At 35.2% G+C, this 21,939-nt stretch overlaps 1 protein-coding gene across 1 annotated transcript in view; it reads left to right on the top strand.

Moving 5' to 3' along the window:
• CSMD1 (CUB and Sushi multiple domains 1) overlaps positions 1 to 21,939 on the top strand; it is a 1,092,711-nt gene that overhangs the window by 988,373 nt on the left and 82,399 nt on the right. Inside the window, exons 47-49 of the mRNA XM_068183622.1 lie at positions 5,381 to 5,569; positions 9,796 to 9,942; positions 20,203 to 20,391. Coding sequence (XP_068039723.1) covers positions 5,381 to 5,569; positions 9,796 to 9,942; positions 20,203 to 20,391 — 525 coding nt within the window. The remainder of the gene's footprint in view (positions 1 to 5,380; positions 5,570 to 9,795; positions 9,943 to 20,202; positions 20,392 to 21,939) is intronic.

Below are 21,939 nucleotides of genomic sequence, written 5' to 3'. Positions count from 1 at the left end.
CACAAGAAGAGAAAAAAGCCAAATATTTTGTTCTCTACTTTCCATCAGCAGGCAATGCCCAGACACTTCCTGAGAAGCAGGACTTCAGCACATGTAACTGTTGTAAAGAATGAGTACACCCTCTTCTTCCTCTTCACTTTTAACCTTTATTGCTGAGCTGATGTCATATTGTTTGGAATATCCCTTTGGTCAGTTTGAGTCAGCTGTCCTGCCTAGGCCCCCTCCCAAGACCTTGCCCACCCCCAGCCTCCTGGGAGGTGGTGGTGCAGAATGTTGGAGAGACAGCACTGATGCTGTGCCAGCACCGCTCAGCAGTAGCCAAAATTCTGCTGCATTACCAACTCCTTTCTAGCTGCCAATATAAAGCACAGCACTGTGAGGGGGTGCTGTGGGGAAAAATAACTCCATTTCAGCTAGACCCAGCACAAATATATATGCCTCAACCAGAGCACTTTTTATTTAGGAGTATTCTATTTTTTTAATGTTATGCTTAAAGGGCAGAGCTAATACTATTGAAAAAAAAAGCTTGAAATAGCAGATTTTTTTTAACCTGTTTTGTGTATGGTGAGTACAAGATAATAACACTGTGGAGTTAACTTTTATTCAAATTACAGGTATTAGCTGTGGTACTGAAAAATGGATGTGTCTTTTGTTTTAAAGAACAAGGTGAAGCAGTCTTACTGTCTCAGTATCTCACTTTTGTGTTTTAATATGTCTTTAGATGTATGAATCTTGTAAAATTTAAATCTTGTAAAGTGTAGCTTCCAGCCTAGAGATTAAGTTCTGCAATCAGCAGCTAAGCTATACTAGAGAGGAATTGGTGAGTAATTCATTAGGGGGCAGAAAGAGCCAATAAAGAAGAGCCGTGACAATTTTCCACATAACCCCATAGTACAGCCAGCTTCCCAGACTGCAAAGGGGGCAATACACAGTCTGCCTTCCCCTGAACTACTCCAGAGCTATTCCTCTCATAAGTCCCTGTGGTACGTCTGCTATGAACAGCTTAGATTGAAAGAGATTTCTTGTTGAATGAGTCTCGCCAAGTAAATCTTGGCAATAGGAAGACCTGAAGCAATAGCTCAGTGTTTAAAAATATTTGGTCATTTCTGTCCTAGCACCTAAAAGGAATTGAGCTGTTTATAGGTTAGAAGGAACATAATAGTTCAATCAAAACATAATAGTTTTGATTTTACTTGAATTTTCTGTTCTTGGAATATGCTGGTTTTGTCTCAGTACCACAGAGGAATATTCCATATCTCCTTTCACCCTTATCATCACTATTTGTACTGATTTGTACTAGAGAGGTACATTTTCCCCCACTTAAACATTATTTCTCCTTTTTAAAAATTGTTAATATTAGCAAAATTCTGAAGTTCAGTAAGTGAGTACAATAGAATATGTGGAGGAAAGAATTCCTACAGCAGTCCTGGTGATGTCTTTTCAGTCCTAAAAGCAGTCAGACAAAAAGTCAGATGCAGTTGGGTGATAAAAATGCAGTTACCTATGTAAATAATCCTTTATGGTGCACAATATGCTGGAATACATGCCAAAATGCGCTGAAGATGCACAGAGACAATTTTATGTTCCACAGACACAGTTTTATGTCCCACAAATTAGCATAACTGATAAATAAGGATCCCCAATTAAAGACACAAGTGATGAGGTAATTCCTCCCTGGTTCAACTCTTTTTTGAAATCCCCCCTCTATATAATAACTAAACTTTGTTTATGAAAAAGTATCTTGAGAAGTCATTTTAACCATGGTTACCAGAGAATTTAACCCTGGTCCCCAGAGGATACAAGTCTCCAGGAATGTGTTCTGTCCTTCTGTCTAACAGAGTAGGTGAAATGCTAGCTGTGATTCTATGTAGTTATATGATAATAGGCTACAGAGCTACAAATATATAAAGAATATATAAAAGCAAAAAGGCAAAAATTAGTTTGGCATCACTGCATTGATGTGTTTCTTGTGTACAGGTGATGATGCATTCAAGGAAATACTCTGACCTTTAAGCTGTTGATTTTTAATATTTACTCACCAAAGAAATGTTCTCAATTAGAAAGCAACATCATACTTTTTCTCAATTATGAGAGAAGGGCATGAGGAAACATCTGCAAAAGGCACATTTCAACCCTTGGTGAATAATTTAGTTTCAGGTCCCTTCTTAAGATTTGTCTGCAAGGAATGAGACAGCTAAGAGCAATTTTTATCTATTATTTATAACTTTCACATGTTTTTGAAAAAAAAAAGTTGTAATTTTTTCAAACCTAGTAAATAAGCTATTTCCTTGTCTCTTTCCTTCACTTCTTGTCCCTGATGTCTTTGCAAGAAAAACTAGATAGTCCAAGAACAAGGCAGCTGAAATAAAGAGGCAGAAAAAGTAATTTCTGTGGCTTTTTTATCCTTTCCTCTCCCTGCCACAACTTCTACTCCTATCTCTGGCGTATCTCTTTTTCTTTTTGCAGACCATTCTTACATTCTTACCATTTATTTTCTGGAGCACTGCCACAGGTTTCTCAGATGATCCCAGTCAGTGTCTGTGCTATATGAGGGTGTCTTTCTTCCTGTTCTGTGACAGTTTTTTTTATCCCAAAAGAAACTAATATTTTTCACTTCTCTGAATTGTTTACGTTCCTCTATGTTTTTATTTCTTTCCTTCCCTCACTCAATTTTTTAAAGATGCTTGCAATGTATTTCTAGAGTTAGTGAACAATATCTCAGCACATAGTGACAGTGTTCTGGGGATCACTATACATTGATCTCAGGCTTTTCAAAATGTAATTTTGAATCTTATTGTTAGTTGATAATCTTCCCTTCAAGATTCCTAAAACTTCATATACTGGAGTAAGTAAATAGAGTCCATTTAGCAAGTTCTTAAGAAGATACTTAGAGGGTACCTCTCTGAAAATGATACCTGTGGTAACTTAGCTGAAAGAGCAGCCATATAAAGGAAGTAATAATAGCCTTTTAGATTAACCCAGCTGTAAACTTCTCTGGAAAAATTGTACTATTACATTTCCCAAGTAATGAGATCACCAGGCTTTAGTTTGTCTCCACTGTATCTGTGTAACATCCAGATATTGTTTACAAACCCCAAATCTGAATGAATACTATATAATTGGATTCATGAGTGATTTGACTAATGGTTATTTCCATAACTCCCTAAGATGCTTAGGAAAAGCAAGCGACAAAAGACATTTGTGTCCTTAACATTTGTGCGGCTAGTGTTTAGATATGGCATGTTTACAAAAACACTCCAGATGTATTTTCTACACTCCCATGTCCCATTCCAAATGACCCATACATTGCAGCTTCTTGTTTGTCATGTTTAGTTGATTGTAGCCATTTCTAAACCATAGTTTATCCAGAGAGGTGACAATTTTCCAGTGTTGAAAACAATCACTGTGTCTTGCTGTGAAAAGTCTGACAGCATCACTTATTTCTCCAGGGCACTTGTAATTTTTGAGTTTGTAATTTTTGAAGACAGGCATTTAATTCTCAAGTTTCTTTAGTAGATGTTAACATTTTTAATAAACAATTCAAGTAAGCTGATAATGGATCAGTAAAAAACACCCTTTTCCTTCTTAAAATAGTCCTGTGGCATAAAGAATGATACTACAGGATAAAGCAGGTTGTGGAACTGTGTCACGTCAGCTACTCTTCATCATTAATGTGCACTTTTATTCATGTTGGACAGGAAACGCTGTGGAGAAAATTATTGTTATTTATCTGATGATATTTTTCTGCCCAGTTTTTCTCTGAGAATTTGCAGGTTTAGTTGTATTTTGTGTGAATTTATGAGTCAGAGCACCTTTTGACAGTATTTTCCCAAGTTATTCTTGTCTTATTCTGAAGAATAGAGGAAGTCAAATCAGCAGTGTGTTTAATTTTAAGAGAATGAGAGAAGAAGCTACTATCATTAAACATATGCAATGCTATATTCTTAGACAGAAGTTCATGTGAAATTTCTCAGTGTAATTTTACTACAGGTGTTTCTACCTCAAGAGTCAATCCCTGGATTATTGTCTAAAGAATTCTTACTGCTTTATATACTATTTTCCCATGGGCTTTCCCTGTCTTAGGATCTTCTATGAAAGATGGCTTTGCCTCTTAGGGGTACTGTCTGCTGCAGCCAGTCCTGTCAAATGATGGCAGAAAGGGATATACACCAAAGAACAATTATTTGCATACAATCTTTTGCCCAGCCCAGATCTTGTTCCCCTGCTTGATGGCCTAATCTCACTTGCATATTACATCCCTCCTTTTCACTGGCTGACATTTTTGTCTCCGACTTAACAAATTTTTCAGCTACAACTAAACCTAAATTTCACCTCCAAGTTTGCAAAAGGTCTTCTGAGGGAAATGGTCCAGTTTTTAATGTTTGTTTCTGATATTTATGTGTGGATTTCCCCCTGCAGTATACTTTTTTCCGCTGATCACTTTTCCCTCTGTTGTTTTGTTTTTCACCTTTCTTACAACCTTTACTTTATTTAATTGCTTGGGTACTGTGACAGATGATTTCCAGGAATGCTTTTCTGTCAAGATATATTTGTGAATCTCACACAAAAATATATTGTTAATATGAGCATATATTATGAAACTGTGGACGAAATGTATCAGACTTCAAAAGGAAACAGATTTGAAAAAATGAGTCCTACATGACATGTTTTGTTCTTTAACAAAATGTTAAAGAAAAATAGTGACAAACAAAACTTCCTAATCAAACCAGTGTTTAGGATACAAAATTTGTAGTATTTTAATATATTTTACTCCTTTCAGTATGCAGAGATCATAAATGCCTATGAATACCAGGTGAAATTTAAAGTTCAGACTTTAAATAATAGGGGAAGTGGTTGCGGAAAAGGTTTTACTTGGATGACTTGGAGCATTCTGTATTCAAAATGAACACTTTACGTAAAACTTGTGTAGTTTCAAATGATCAGGTATGTCTAGATGTTTCAATATGTTGTCACATTCATGTAACAGGCTGCATTCTTAAAGAATGATCAATTTTTTAAGGTCTCAAATAGAATACAACTTCCAAATAAAAAATTTTACCGGTACTTTTACCTCACCTGTGTGAATGATTGCACTAACATATGTGAATTCCTTGAGTAAAATCTCTTTGGGCTCTAACATATTTCTTTCCGGATAGATGCTTTATTAAAATTAATAAATTAATATAATATTTCCTAAATGCGAGGTTTATAAAAGTGGTCCTGCTTCCATGTGTATTTTAGGGAACTTTTTTCCCCCTTCCATCTAGAATATGGTTTTAAGATGTCTTCATTTGGAAACTGACCCTGAAGCATGCATTCCATGGAGAAGCAGCACTTTGTTTCATTGCTATTCTTAGTGTTCTTTTTGTGTCCTTTTTAGCACAATGTCCAGCAAATGAAATTCGTACAGAATCATCAGGAGTGATCCTCAGTCCAGGTTATCCAGGCACCTACCCCAACTCTCAGACATGTTCTTGGACTATTAAGGTTGAACCAGGATATAACATCTCCATTTTTGTAGAAATGTTTCAAAGTGAAAAGCAATTTGATGAGCTGGAGGTATTTGATGGTAAGAAAGATTTAAATTCTGTCTTATTACACAAGAACAAATATTGGGTGGAGTGGGCCTTGATTTGAAATTATTGTGTTCATAATGCAGTGATCTCTGAAAATTAAACAATAATTCAGAATTCCTATTACTTTTGCCTTAAATCTAAATCTATTAGCCAATGAAAGTTTTTATAAATGTATTCAAGACAGAGGAGACTTTAAATTTTCTTAGGTATTGTTACAGAGGAGCAGTTACAACTGCAGCTTCCCTAGGAAAGTCACACAGTTTTCTCTTTCCTGGGAAATGTATGGAGGTGTCTGAAAGGAGAAGTTAACATGCTGGTCCCTAATGGTTCATTTCTGGAGACAAAGTATTTTGGGGTTATAATTACATTTGTCCAAATTAATAAAATTATTTGAGTTGCAATACTGAAATTGGTGTTCAAATACCCTGTCTGTTTTCCCCATAGCATAGCAGACCAGTGTTGTTCACTGTTTGAATATACCACTGTTGAAGTGTTCATCTGTTTTGGGACAAAGAGCAAAAAAAAAAATGTTGTCAATTCTCAAAGCGCCCTACTTAATTCTTATTTTCTACTTCATTCTGAACTTATTATGACTTAATATGTTCTCATTGATTGACTAGGATAACTAGTCTCTGATTTTCTTAAATACATTTTGATTCATTTAGAGACCATTATCATATCTTCCTTCATTAACCGAGAATATATGATAAGTATGATAGAAATGATGAATATTCATTATGGGAGTTTCAAAGCATGAAAAAATATTAAAAGGTCATATCTTTTGATCATATGATTTGATCATATGATATGATCATATCTTTTGATATGATCTTTTGAGGTATCTTGTTTTAAATATTCTTCTGAAGGAATAGATTTTAATGTCCAAATTACTAATTTTTTTCACTTTTTGGTAGAAACATCCTTTAAAAATCCACAATATTTTTGATGCTTTTAAAAATGCCATATCATAGCATATTTTTTTGTCATAACATGTATGCTGGTCCATGTCAGGTTAGTGCAGTAAACTGTCTGAAAAAAAAATTTATTAAGACTGGCTTTTCCTCTATTCCATTTTGTATCAAAGACAATATGGAATGTTACTGGAACTTTTCTAGTGGTCTGATCACTTTGTTTTCTTTTGATAAATTCTGTTGAAACAGCATCATTTTCCTGAGGTATATTTTTGTTGTCTTTCCTGGGAATTTAAATTTAATGAAACCAGATTATCAATAATAGATCTGAAAGAAGAACTAATGCTGTTCCTACATTTTTAAGCACTTTAATTTCATGGCATGAAATAATATTCTTACAAATTCATCTCTACTGAAGCTCTGCAGAAGTAATTTTTTCTACCACCTACCAGCAACTTTAAGTGAAAAAGATAATGCCATATTTTTAACCTCTCAACTGTAATGCGGTGTGGAGATTCCTGAGCTAGCTCTCAACAAGTTGATATTCAGATATGGCCCATTGCAGCACCTTGCAGAGATACTTGTTTGTGTCCCTGTGGCCACATTAGCAATGTGTTTTGCTAGACTAATTAGTTACACATCTCAGCATGAGTTTATGGGGGCAGAAGACAATCTGATATGGCTATACTTCTTCCAGTGATGGCTATAACTTAGACTCAAATGTTGCTGCATTTTGCAACAAATATGTGTCATATTGTAGGGCCTCATTTCTCACTAGATGAAAACAGTGTATTTCATCTAGTTTAGTAGAACTGCACTGATCTATCTCTAACAGATAAAGATACATAATCAAACTTTATGCAGAAACTGTATAAAGATTTGCAAGACAAATATTTAGGGAATTAGTGTTGCTAAGGCACTCATCTCTGATTGCTTTATAAGGCAGCTTTGGAATGCAAAGCACGGCAAGGACTTATCCCTACCTGACTGCACAGGTATCTGACTGTACATTATGGTGCTTCAGCAGCTGGATAATGATCAGGGTGGGCAGCCAGTCAGTAAAGTCACCCTGGTCAAGTGGGAGCAAAAAGCCCATTAGCCATTCCCAATTAGCTGTCATACCCTTAGAAAACTGTCTCTGGATTCTAAACCAGAGAAGACGTAAATGTTACATGAACATAATTATTAAACTATTTTGAAGCTCAAAATATTGCATTCAGGTATTTACACTGAATAGCATTAATTTATTACAGAAAATATTTTTTTTTCTCTCTGAAATAAACCAAAACTAATCTATGACTGAAAATAGAAGGAAATGGCAACTTTTTTCTAATATTCAAGAGAATACCATATGACAGATCACCACATCAGAAGTTGAGTGTGTTGAGTGTTTTCTTATATAAACAAACTTGGAAATAATAATTAAATAAATGTCAGATTCAAGAACAACTGAGTCTTGCTGCTGACCTCCTTGAACACCATCTGAAGAGTTGACTGTTTGGTAAGGTACAGAAACTGAAACTCAGCTCCAGGAAAAAAACAAAGCAAAACTAAAATACATTGAATCAATTCTCTGATCTCCTAATGATTAAAAAATGTGGTGTGGCATATGGTGCTGCAAAATAATTTCTTGATCACTAATAAGGATTCTCATCTTATTGTAGTTAATAGGTCTTTATTTGTAGAAGCCCATTTTTTAGTCCCTTGAGAATTTTAAAAGGACATTTACATTTCAAACTGTAACAAGGGTATTAAACAGATTTACAAAATCCTAAGTGAATCACAGAGTAACTGAGTCAAATGTCATGTTCTAAATAATTTTTTCAAGCAAAAATAGGAATTGACCTTGATATTCCTTATCATTTATCCTACACTCTAATCATCAAACACTGACTCTGCAATATGATAAACAAACAAGTCATGGAGCATTTTTATGAGGGCATGCTGAACAACCTGTGCCTAAAGCAATGCTTATTTGTTCTTATTTTGTAGATGCATTTATGATTTAGAATTTTTTAGTAATACTAACTTAGTTGTACTATTGTCATTAGGGTGACTGAAATGCAGTTCCTAAGAACTGGGAAGTAATTTTAATTTTTATGTTTTTGTGGATTTCATAACCTCCCTTTTGTACCTGAAATGTCCCAGTCAGAAATTACACTTTTTTTTTTTTTTTTTCCTTGAACTGGATGGGGCTGATAACAATTTTCAATTGTATTTCAGTTTTAGGTGTTGTTTGATTCAGTTTTATTTTTCTATTTTCATGTAACATGATCAGGCTGTGGCTGCTCAAACTCAGCAAAAAATGAATGAAGCTCTTGATTTGTAATAGCAACTCTGACCAAGATAAGGTTGGTTGACATAGTTTTCTTAAACTTGAAAAAACATGGAGCAAAGGACATGATAAGCACGTGGAAGTGCTTCAGCTGGAGAAAATATAACCTTCATATGGAGGAAAAAAAAGCCATTTCATGTTTCAGAAAACTTCCAGTTGGAGATTGGATTGATATACGGATTTTTTTTGTTTTCTTGCATATATATTGTTATATAAATAGTCCTAAAATCATTATCTGTGCCTCTAGGGTTTTATTCTGGTGAAGATACTGGTTTAGGGCCAGGACACAGTTTTTCAGCATCTTGCATTTTCCATAAATGAGCACTACACAAAAATGAAATTATAATAAACATAATAATTAACAGAACTGAGTCCTAGTGAAGCATGCAAATTCATAGCACTCGTACATATATGTATTCCAAGTGAAACTGTTGGTGTTACACATGATGGAGCTTTTTTTTAGCTACTGTGTTCATTATGTAATATGGTGGTGTTTAAATTATATAAGATGTACAATGTCATAGAATGTATAGGTTTGCTACCACTCGCTAGTTAGAAAAGAGCTTAAATATATCATAGATTTAAAAGGGCAAGGAGATGACACAGACCCTTATTCAGTGTATTTGTGTCAAATAGAAATGAATACCTTTGTTTATTTTTTAAACCACTACTTTTTTCAGTGTTTATGGAAAAATCACTATTTGCTTTATATTTCCATCAGTTTGTACCTAGATTTTTTTAATCTAGATACAAAGAAATGGAAATATAAAGCAATTATAATGCTCAGTAGTGAAAACCTAAAACCAGATGGACAGTTTAAATTGAGATCTGTTAGTTATTTCTCTGACAAGGACATGTCTGGCTATTTCCTAGTCTACCCTGCACACATTCACAGCTTAGTTACAATATTGTAGGATTTACTTAAATTCATAGTACTTTAAAACTTCAGTAGTTTCTTTGTTAATCTCTGAAGGTTCTTCTGGACAAAGCCCTTTACTGGTTGCTTTGAGTGGAAATCATTCTGGGCAATTGAACTTCACAAGCAAAATGAATCAGTTGTATCTCCGCTGGTCAACTGATCATGCAACCAGCAAGAAAGGATTCAAGATCCGTTACTCAGGTAACTATTCATGCTTTCTCTTAAATTATATTTTGTGGATATACTGTTGTCCACATCTAATATTGTGTCTGTTTCTCTGAAGATAATTTTTATGTTTATTTTAAGGATGTGAAATTATTCTGTTTTAAGTACAGAACTTGGTCTCTCCATTTTTTCCCAGTGTGCCAGAGATCTCCAGATTAATACTCCTCCAATTAATGCTCCTCTCTGCACCTGTTCTCTTGTCTTATCAGATCCAGAGAGAGGCCTGTGAAATGTAGTGGTAGGGATAAACCTTAGACTTTCAGGAAAGTACTCAGTAGTGAGAATTTTTGATCCTCAATAGCTGTGCAGTACTTCAGCTGCAATTCAGTACACAATTATTAGGTTTGCAATTTCCTAGAGTTACAGTTCACAGCTCTCATTATTATGTTTTTCTTCATGTACAAATAAATTAAAAACTGGGAGGAAATAAATCCCTCATTTCTTCAACATATGCATATGAATCGTGTAACATGAAAATATATAAGTAATCTATCTAACTAGTGCCAAAATTATTTCCCATAATGATAATAAACATCAAGAAGAAACATATTGCAGTACTGGATTATATGCTATGTGTAGACATATTGACCCTTACTCAGTTTGCATCCTGTTTATGATGTTTTCACATATACATCTACAGACACATTGCTACTAAAAGGATTGGTGAAGGGATCATTTACATGATGTGAATAGTATGTGTAGAGAGGGAAAGGCGGTAATTGCTGTCATTAACATTTGCTTCTTCTGTGTTTGGACTTGATTAGCAATTTAGAGGTTCTGTGTGTTAATTTTGATGGCTAATAATTGTCAGTATAAATTAAGTAGAGAAAGGAATACTAAGAATTTTTTAGCAGAACATCTCATGAAGTACCAGGTATCTCCTATTTAGTCATGATAAATGTTCTTAGGATGACAGTTTTTGGGAAGCTCACTCATTTTCTGTACTATCCATGCTCTGCCTGTCTAATTTCTGGAAAGTTTCTCTTGTTACTGAAACATAAGATCATGGCTCAGCTCAGAGCATAATTATGATTGTTTTGGAGATTTAAGAGCTAAGCAGAAACTGTTAGAGTCAGGAAAAAAAATCACTAAAAGCATCATCTTCACGTGCACCTCTGGATAATTACTACAGAAAAACTGAAGCTGAGGGATGGGGAAAGGAAATTTTTTTCAAACATACTGGAGATTAATATAGGTTTTCATGGTAAAAAAGCAATTGCAGGATTTAATAGATAGATTGAGAATGTGCAAGAGGGAACAAAGAGAACCTGTAACATTGTAGCCCTCAAATGTGCGAAAGGAGTGGGCTTTCATTCATTAATTCAAAGTGAAGTTTACATGAATAGACTTCATATGAAGATATTGGTTTGTAAGTATCAAATTATTAAGGAGGCTGATTTTTGAGGAATGGCAAAATATTTTGTACCTTTGCATGTACACAAACATGTTTTGCAGTACTGAAGAAGTGGTCTGTAATTGCTAGGCTCAATTCATCAATTATTATGGCAATATCTATGACTAAGAATAAAATTGGGGGACTAGAGACAGATATGCTGCATTCCTTATGGCTATGTTTTAGGAACAAACAACAGTTTAGCTTTTTTCCGCTTCACTAACAGTCAGTGCCTGCATTTTTCTCTAAACTTCTGTCCATTTTACATGAGATTCAATGGAAATAATCAGCATGAAAGAAGAGTAACAGTGAGTGGCAGCATAAACAATTGGTTTTGAATCCTAATGAAGGAGAGCAACATCATGAAAGTAGGAAAAATACAAGATCCCAAAAAGGCTATTGATATTGTGGCAGCTGTGACTGAGCCAGCAGGCTTCCTCATGATGAAGATCCTATTGAAATGAATTACTGCCCTCCCATAACCTTTCCCTTCTTCTCCAGCTATGCCTGTGCACAAAATTTTGTAAATTGTCATTTTGTCACAGCTAGATTTCACTTGTAATTACAAATTTTATTCACCGTTTAAAAGTGCTAGAAGCTTTTATGGGAATGCTTAATATTTTCTTTAGCAGGAAACCTTAATTGTGTAAGCTATATGCTTAATATTATATTCACTATCATGTGGTATAAGACTTTTTGCTAAATCTCAGTGGAAAAAAGCTGAAGCATTACAGCAGATGGGTATTCTTTTAAGGGCTTTGATATATTATACAGGCATTAGCCTCAATTTTATTCTAAATTATACATTTCCTAACTGCACTAACACCTAGGTATTAAATGATCTCTTTCTTAATCTACGGAGTATCTGCATAGCATCCCTCAATAATCTATAACCGTGCATACACATTCTTATCCAAGCAAGCCAGGGGAGAAGCATAACTAAGAAGAAGTAGATGTTTTGTTTTTTTTTTAATTATTGGTAAAAGGAATGAAAGTGCGCTACAGTACCTGGCATATCTGCTGGAGGCACAAGGACTTGGGAACCAGATGGGAACTTCATTTGTTACTTTTCAATTGACATTGCCACTATAACATTTACAGGCTTTTGTTTAAGTTTTCGTTATTCATTCAAAAGTAACTAAGTCCAGCGGTTACTTAGCTAATTTGTAATTTCTTGCCAATAGCACTATTTTTCCTTATTCCTCAGGTTTAAGTGGCCAGATTTTTATAGCAGGGGGGCTGCAAGTATGGCTTCTGTGAGAAGCTGCTAGAAGCTTCTACCATGTCCAAAAGAACCAGGTCTAGCTGGTTCCAAGATGGACCTGCAGCTGGCTATGGATAGTGGTAGTGCCTCTGCAATAACACACTTAAAAAAAAAACATATATATACTCAGCAGCAGCTAGAAGGAGTAAGAATACAAGAGTGACAACTCTGCAGAAACCATGGTTGGTGAAGATGGAGGGGGAGGAGGTGCTCCAGGCACCAAAACTGAGTTTTCTTGAAGCCTATATTGCTCTCTAACCCTAGCATACCACTAAGGCCCATCCAGCTGCCTGCTCATTCCCCTCAAAGCAAGATACAGGATGGAGCAGAGATCAGAACAATAAAAATGAGAAAACTTGTGGGATGAGATAGGTAAAGCTTAAACGGTAAAATAAAAGCTGCACATGCAATCAAATCAAAATAAGGAATTCATTCACCACTTCCCATTGACAGCTGTTCAGCTATCTCCAGGGGAGCAGGGCTCCACCAGTCTTAATGGTGACTTGAACATAACTTGCAACATTGGTCCTTACTTCTTATCACAGTTTATATTTTTGAGCATGACACCTTATCTTATAGACTAATTCTTTGGTCAATTGGGGTCAGCTGTCCTATCTTTCTCCCCTCCCAAATCCCTATGCATACCCAGCCTCCTTGCTAGTGGGATGGTGTGAGAAGCAGAAAGGCCTTGGCTCAGTGTAAGCCTTGCTCAGCAGTGACATCCCTGTATTATCAACACTGTTTTCATCAGAAATCCATGACACAGCCTCATATTAGAGCTTTTGAAGAAAATGAACTCTATCCTAGACAAACCAGCATACCTGGGAAAAGAGGAGAGGAAGGGAAGGGCAGGCAGAGCAGAGGCTTTTCACAATTTGGTTTGTATCTCATTATCTTACTCTGATCTGATTGGTAAAAAATGAAATTAATTTCCCCAAATCAAGTCTGTTTTGCCTATGACAGTAACAGCTGGATGATGTCTCCCTGTCCCTATCTCATCCCACAAAACTTGTGTTATATTTTCTCTCCCCTGTACAGCTGAGAAGGGGGTCAATTCTGCAGCTTTGGTGTGCACTTGGCATCCAGCCAGGGTCAACCTAGCATACTTTCATTATGTTCTTTTAACCTCATATGTTATTGCAAGAAGCTTAGTTCTTCCCCATTCTTTTCTTGTTACTTTTAAGCTTTGGACATGTTAAACAAGTGTTTCTACTCCCTCTCTGTTTCAGTTTAAAATAAAAGAATATTGATTAGTTTGTCTTTACATTTTCCAGTAGATGGTTAGAAGTGACAAGGGAACTGTGTGAAGAAGTTCATCAGACTATGTATAATTGTTTCTTCCGCAATTTGTAAACTTTTAGGTGGTGATTTGCACAGTGGAAAGGTCACAGCAAAGGTTTATACAGTACTGTAAATCACGAAAAATATTCAGGATGATTTATAAATGTTGGACTACCAGTAAGAACAGCTGTCATATAAATAGCAGATTATTTAGTTAGATATTTTGTTTGCAGACATTCACAATTATTTCACTAAAGAGAGAATAGGCTTTTGCAAATTTGTCTTGTCTTTTCATATTTCTTATTTGTTAGATTTAAAATAAAATGCAAAAGAAAAGGAATGACAGCCTGATCACTTTTTGTTGCTTGGTTGAGTATTATTCTCCATTTTGATCCTGTACATTTTAAAGTGAAAAGTAACATATGGAATGGATGGATTTCCATTAATTAAGGAAATGGTTTAGTAGTCAGAAAAGATACATTTAGTTTTCTTATGTGTCCTTACCTACTTATTCTAGCAGTGTCCAATTTCTTATCTATAAAGTGAGTACGACAGTAGCCTTCTACTACAGTGGATATGTTAAAGAATAGCAGCAGAAAGAGATAAGATTCTGCAGTAATATGACAAAGACAATTAAATACCCAAAAAGAAAATTTTAAAGGAAGGAGTATACTGAGGTGTGACTTTTTATTTCTGAACATAAAGTCTAGCATGTAAGGAAACAAATCACTATGGTATCTGAAGGAATTTTTTTTTCATTTATTTATAATTTCAAACATAATGCTGTTTCTGTGAATGCTTACAAATATCTTCTTCATATTAGTTTTTTTGACTACTGATCAAGGATACTGCTGGGAAATCAAGTCCTTTGTTAAGATTAATTCTGTGATAAAATTTTTTAGATTCCCTGTAGAGAGTGAGTTTTACAAAATCATCTGGGAGGGTTGGACATAGAATTTAAAAGAATTTTAATTTTTAATTGGGAGTCATTTAATTGAAATTGCCTCAGATAGAGCGTCTCAAACAGCAAAAACAACCCCTCAGCATAAATATTTAACCATTCCAGCTATTAGGAGAATATGCTTTGTTAAAGGAAGAGTGCGGTCTTGCAAATGCAAGATCAGTTTTTATAGGTGTTGCTGTCCACACATCCGTTGACTAGTGATATGTGATTTAGCTGCCAGCTATTATCCTGTTGATATTCAGTGGCAAATTACAAAAGTTCTGATGTTAAGTGAGCTGAATGTTTTGATTATAAGTGAGCTGAAAATGTTCAGTATGTTGCCTTACAAAATACACTGTTATCTAAGAGGTCTTGAGAATGTGGACAATAAGTCATCTGGAAAAGTAAACTAAATCTATAACTGTCGCAGTGTGCTGTATCGTGCTGGGCAGCGACAGCAGGGGCGCAACCTTCCCCCCGTGAGCTCTGCTATTCCCAGTTATCGCTTGGTCCAGCGCTGGAACAGATAATGATGACACAGGACTTGGGGTAAAACTGGATGGGTTTATTAGGTCCATGACCTGGGACCCCAAGACAAAGCCCAGGGGATCTGCAGAGGTTTTTATAGGAGAAGTGGTATAGGGCAACCAACCAATGAGAGCATGGCAGGGGAGGAATCTAGGGCAGGACAAACATTCTATAAACCTATCGGGGAGAGCAGGGGAGGGGGATAATACAAAGAAACAAATGGGGTATCGAATACTACAAGATAGACAAGGAACACTCTGGAAAAAGGGGTAGGGATAGGGAGGATTGATAACTTGGGAGGGAAGAAGTTAGGGAAGAGAATAATGGGCAAACAGAAACTTAAAGCAAAAACCACACCACAGCATATAACTGTAAAGTTGCTTGGTCACTGGAACGGTCATAGAAGTTTATCACATTTTGTGGTAAAACATTGTCATTCCTAGATAAGAGCTCTCCTTTGTGATTTCAGCTAAGCCTTGTGAGATTCCAGGACAGATTCCCCCAGAAACTGCCTGGGAGAAAAACAGCATTTTATCACAGTAGTCCTTGACACAAGGCTGCAGTATTTTATTAGTGCACTGTATAGGTTTCTGCTTAAGCTCAAAATTTTCACTCAGCTTACAGTCTCTGTAGTTTTCAGTCTGGCATTCTTCAAACATTTGCTTACACTTCAGGTCTTCAGATATTTATTTATTCCTTTGTGTGTGATTCTTCTGTTAATATGTCAGTTCCTGATCCTAGAAGTTGTTATGTGTGCTTCATCCTGGGCTCTGAAGGGAGTTCAGTTTCAAGAACAGATTAAAAATTACTAAGATATAGACTAAGAAGGGAATTGTATGTATACTTACCACTATTCCTTCACTGTATCAACAAGTGTACTTTTCAGAGTTGTAAAATAAAAATCCATCTTCAGAATTTTTAGATAGTTTGCTTAAAATGCTTTTCTTCTTCTCATGCTATCTATAGCTTAGATATAGTATATTGCTTTGAGTATCAGCCTTTTCTATACATATCATGCTGTCTTGGCAGCACAAAGTACTATAGTTTTAGTAGGACTTTTACATGGTTGTGGATTACAGGCACTGTTTGCCTGCAACATTGTTGATGGCTTCTGAATTTCTATCAGCCTACTGCTACTCCTTTGAATTGTCATTAATAAGAATTTCTGCAAGAGTGGAAGATGGATCTGATCTAGATTAAATAAATGTTTTAAACATAATTTATCCAAACATATATGGTTTACATCACAAAATGCATGTTATGTGTCCGAAACACTCTTAACAGACATGAAAGTGTAAAGTTTGTTACTCTGGGAGCACAGCCCATTTCTGGTACATGGGAACTTTTCTGTACTGCTATCTAGTGAACTTTTCATTCTACTTAAGGGAATCCACCTCAGTTCATGTAGTCTCATTCATCATACCTTTTTTGTCCCAAACGTTATACCCATTATGGTCAAAATACCTCTGCGAAGACAGTCTAGCTGTGCTTCTCAACCCTTCTTTCTCATCTCCACCCTTTTTCCACCCCTCCCTACAAATCACAGTCTACTTTTAGTGGTAGAAAACATGAGGTTTTTCTTTATCCAGCTTTTATCTATCTTTCTTTTTCATCTAGCTTAACAGCCTAATTTCTCTTCCTCTTTCCAAAGACTCCTCTAATTTGTTATCCTCCTTCCTTTGTTATCCTTCCTTGCTTCTGTCTCTGATCTCTTTCTTTCTGTCGCACTAGTCAGTTTCATTTGATTTTATAATCTTTTCTTTCCCTGAACCACATTTTACTCTGAGCACAATCTCAGCCTCTGATTCATCAATCCTTTTGGTACCACTACTAATGGCTAACCAAGTACTTCTCTTTCTTTCATTTTCATCACTTTCTTCTGGTCTGCAGTCCCTACATTCCCGTTTCTCATCTCTATGCACTGGCTACTCTTCCCCATGGCTCTTAAATCAGCACCTTCGTCTCAAATACTCTTTCTTTCCTTTCTCCAGTTATAACCTCCCTACCCTGTCAAACACATCTCTTAATTTTGTATTCACACTTGACTTACACAATGGCAGATGACCACAAAGCTTTTCCAAGGCATCTCAGTTCCCAGATCTCCTCTGGGAGATCCTCCTCCTCTCCTCCTTCTTGTTTTCTTCTACAAATTTCTTAGTTCAAAAGATTTTTTTTGCTTGACTCTTCTCTGAACACCACTTGGTTCACTGGAGAGCTTAAACCATGATTTTGGGCTCAAGGAATTATTGTTACGACATAAGAAAAAATTATGACTGATAGATTTCCCTTTTGGCTCCTGAGGAAATTTTCAGTATTTTGACATCATTCTGTGTAATTCAGCAGCCTGAATGTCCCATATTTCATGCCATTTTAAAGCTTCTCTCTCTGGATGATAATTTACATTTATTGTTGTAATCAGCCACAGCTAAAGCATGGCAATAAATACCCTGGCAATTAGAACATGAAGTTTAACCTGTTATGCTAAAAATCTATTATGCATTAAAAACCCTATTCTTTTATATCTAGCTAAGAATTTACTGTTAGAATAACAATGTTAGCAGTTTTATAAAAGAATTACTAGTCCAGATTAAATGGTTATAGGAGGAGATACAAAAAAGGAGACATGAAAAGTACTATACAGAAAAGCAGTATGGTTAGAATTTTTATACAGTATGACTGAGCTACAGAAAAATATTTTATGTCAAAAATTGCAGTACTGACGTAATAAATTTGGAGTTTTTTCTGAATTGAATATTTTATTTATGACTCACCATCTTTTCTTAAGATCTAGGATATTTAAAATTAAATAGCTGATTTTAGAGGTCTTAATCTGCTTGTTTTGCAATAACAATCTTATTTATTCTTCAATATGTTGAAAGGAAAATTAAGGCACTATTATTGTGGTTCTTTAAATGTCAAGTCCCCTTTTTAAAGAGTAATTTGATAATTAATGTAATTTAGGCAGGCAAGTGAGTGTCACCATGCTTATAAAGGACACAGAACATGCCCCCAAACAATTATTTTACTGAACCATCTTGGCTTAATAATTTTCATTCTAGTTTTTATTTTATCCTTTATGATTTAATGGGTTTTTTCAGGTAATCCTCAAGTGAAAGAATGTACAGAAATAACACTTCAAGTAGAAATAATGTTGTTTAATTGAGAACTATATAGTATAATTTCAACAGATAAAAATATTTTTTGGTATCTTGAATGTTGGACAGAGCTTTACTGCTTATGTTGGGTGTTATTACTTAGAAATATTGACTTTGATATACTGCATCTAAATCTAGACATTTAAAGGAAATGTTTCAGTTAGGAATATAATCAACTCTATGATCTCTGTCAATGAACAAAAACATTCTTCTTTAGGTAGTAATTGATATAGTAGGTGCACCGTAAGGTGACAAAATATGCATTAAAGATAAAAATTTTAAAATAGAGCTAGATATTGAAAGCTGTATACCCAAACCTGTAATTATGCACTTGTGCAAATAAAACAAAACAACTTCTACTGGATAATTGTCTACAGAAGTGAAAATTAATATCACAGTATACCCAAGACACATTTCAGTATTATGGAGGGAGTATTCCAACAGTCGTTGCAGTCTCAGTCTTATTGGTATTGACATTTAGTTCTCAGTGGAACTCAACAGTGTCTTCCCTATGAAGAATGTTGGTAGGCTTATTTCAGTGGTGGATGTGCAGTCAGATTTATTTTCAGAAAGCCATGGTCCTGCCACGCTGCTTCTGAAAAGATAATCTCAGTAAGCTTGGCATGGTGCATACCTGTTTCTAATACGCAGTGACTTGTACATCAGTATGGAGTCCAGATAAATTTTTCATATTGCTTTTATCCAGTGGTAAATGTTTGCATTCCACAAACAGATTCATGTTTTAACTCTGCATATAGTGTGTCAAACTATACTGTACTTCTGCTTGATCTGGGTCCAGTTCAGGCATCCATATTCCATCCTTATGGAATTCCAACCTTATTTTAAAAAATGGTCTTTATTACTCTCTTTTTGACACAAAAAAAATTTGTACTTCTTTTGCTTACTCAGCATATATGAAAAAAATTCCATTTATATGTCACAGGTTCTCAAGGACCATGCTGGTCATGAAAACTGCTCTGCAAAAAATATTAGTAGAGTAGTGACTAAAGTTAACCAAGGTTTACTTTCATTTCAAAACTCAAACAGGTGCATTCTGTCTTACTTCATATGTAGTGTAAATTTAACATTTAAGAAGTTACAGTCCGTTATGTTACATGCTTTTCCTAAAAATTAATATACTTGCCTATATCTTTGAGTGAACAGGTACAACAAACTAACTGCATTTTAATCTGAAAAACACACATCTGAAGAATCAATGTACTGTTATTTGTCTTATAATTTTTTAACTTATTTGACAAAATGTTTAAACTTTGATGTACATGTCTAAATGCACGGAAATTTTTAATAAAGCTGTTTATAATTGGTTTTGAATATTGTGTAGCTCAAAGAATAATTTTATGTTTGTAAAGTTATCAGATTTGAAGTAAAATGTTTATTAAGTTTGAGCAAATTTACTGAACATTCTATATGCTTCATGACTGTAGCTTCCTTATGTGCAGTAGTACAAACTGGTTTTGATTACAAATTTTGTTTTTGAACTACATGATGTTATAGGTAGTCTGAATCTTCACTGAGGATTCCAAAGGTACCATAAAGGTTTCAGTATTGATTTTACTGGCATTCAAAGTTTGTACATGTCATAAATAATCTTAATTTTGTACATTAAGTGCATTTGATTTGTTTTTAGTAATGTCCATTTTTTGGTTTTTAGCTCCTTATTGCAGTTTAAACTCTAACTTAAGGAATGGTGGAATTATAAATAAAACTGGCGGTCTTGCTGGAAGCAAAGTTCGCTATTATTGCAAACCTGGGTATAGAATGATTGGTCACAATAACGCGACGTGCAGGCGCTACCAAAATGGCATGTACCAGTGGGATTCTCCTGTGCCAATCTGCCACGGTAAGAAAATGCTTTCTTCTTGAGTAGGCTTCTATAATTTCATTTTAAGGCTGTTTGACAAAACAAAGATGCAGCACTGTCAATACTGCTGTATGCCAAGAGAGACACTGACATCATGACCTGATCCAAACACACACAGACTTGTGTATTTCATGTGGGCAGGGTTGAAGTATTAAGAACTATTCATGCAGTCAAATACAGACCAAGTGAAAAATATGTCTTCAGTACTTTTTTTCTTTAGAAATGTACATACCTATAAACACATACCTGTAAACACATACCTATAAAATGACCTGGTCATGTTATTGTATTACAGATTTTTTTTTAAAAATTCAGTAGTTATAAGGAATTACTTTATTATTTTACAAAATAACTTTATAACCAGTACTTTAAAGACATAATTTTTAACTTCTTTTCTCTTTTCTTTTTTGTTGATTTTTTTTGGTGGGTTTTTTTTTTGTTTTGTTTTGTTTTGTTTTGTTTTGTTTTGTTTGTTTTTACTATCCTGAAACTGAACCAGGTTCTACTTTAGCTTGTTGCTCCTGTTAATAGTCTTAACTCTTTACATGTATATGCCCCATCCCTGGAAGGCCAGGCTGGATGGGCCCTTGAGCAGCCTGGTCTAGTGGAAGGTGTCCCTGCCCATGGTCTTTAATGTCCCTTCCAACCCAAACTATTCTATGATTCTATGATAATATCAGGGACCTGGGGAAGAGAAAGAAGGCTGCACATTCTACCCATATATGGCCTATTCTAACATGTGTCTGCTTCTAGTCTCTTTATGGAATGCAATTATAGTAGCGTTAATATTTAAGAACATGGTTAAAACATGTATTTACTTGTTCTTAACTTTGTAAGACATTAACATTAGTTTTTATGTCTTCTTCAAGAAAATATTTTTCTTGATGTTCCATCACAGTGATGTCTCAGATATTTCTAAAAAGACCATAAGATGGAAGTAAGAATGTTTTATTTTGTGAATTAATTAAAAAAAAAGGCCAGCTGAGATTTGGCATGATGCTTACTCTTCTGTTCAAGGTGTGCTATTTGTAAAAGTAAAAAAGCTGCAGAAATTTGGCTACAGTTAAAGAACTTGAAGGAATGGGGTTCCTATCTTTTTACAGAGTAATTTGATAGCTAAATATTTCTTCTGGATGAGCATTTTCATGCTGAGAAGAGCCATGTGGCTATACCCCTATCAGTCCAGGGAGAAATTCAAACTGTCAGTGTGCCACAAGCAGGACCTGTGTATTTGTGCTTCCAGAATCCAGGAGGTCTTCTAATCTCATATGCCATCATGTTATGTGATATAATGCCACATATATGCCGTATATGATTTGATACGGCATGTGATTCTGTTTGATCCTCCTGAAGGACACTAAGTCATGGGAAAATCTGTGTGTGATCTGGATATGAGGTAAATTTAGGGACAAATGCTGTTTTTGGACTTGAACTGCATTTTAGGTGCTGTTTCTGGTGCTGGCATCAAAATTCAGACACTAAAGAACCTGGAATAATGAATAGGCCTATAGCTTGGTATCAACAAAG

The sequence above is a fragment of the Anomalospiza imberbis genome, chromosome 3 (assembly GCF_031753505.1).
Source record: "Anomalospiza imberbis isolate Cuckoo-Finch-1a 21T00152 chromosome 3, ASM3175350v1, whole genome shotgun sequence".
Lineage (NCBI taxonomy): Eukaryota > Metazoa > Chordata > Aves > Passeriformes > Viduidae > Anomalospiza > Anomalospiza imberbis.
The sequence above is the reverse complement of the archived record's forward strand: the minus strand, read 5'-3'. Positions and strand labels throughout refer to the sequence as shown.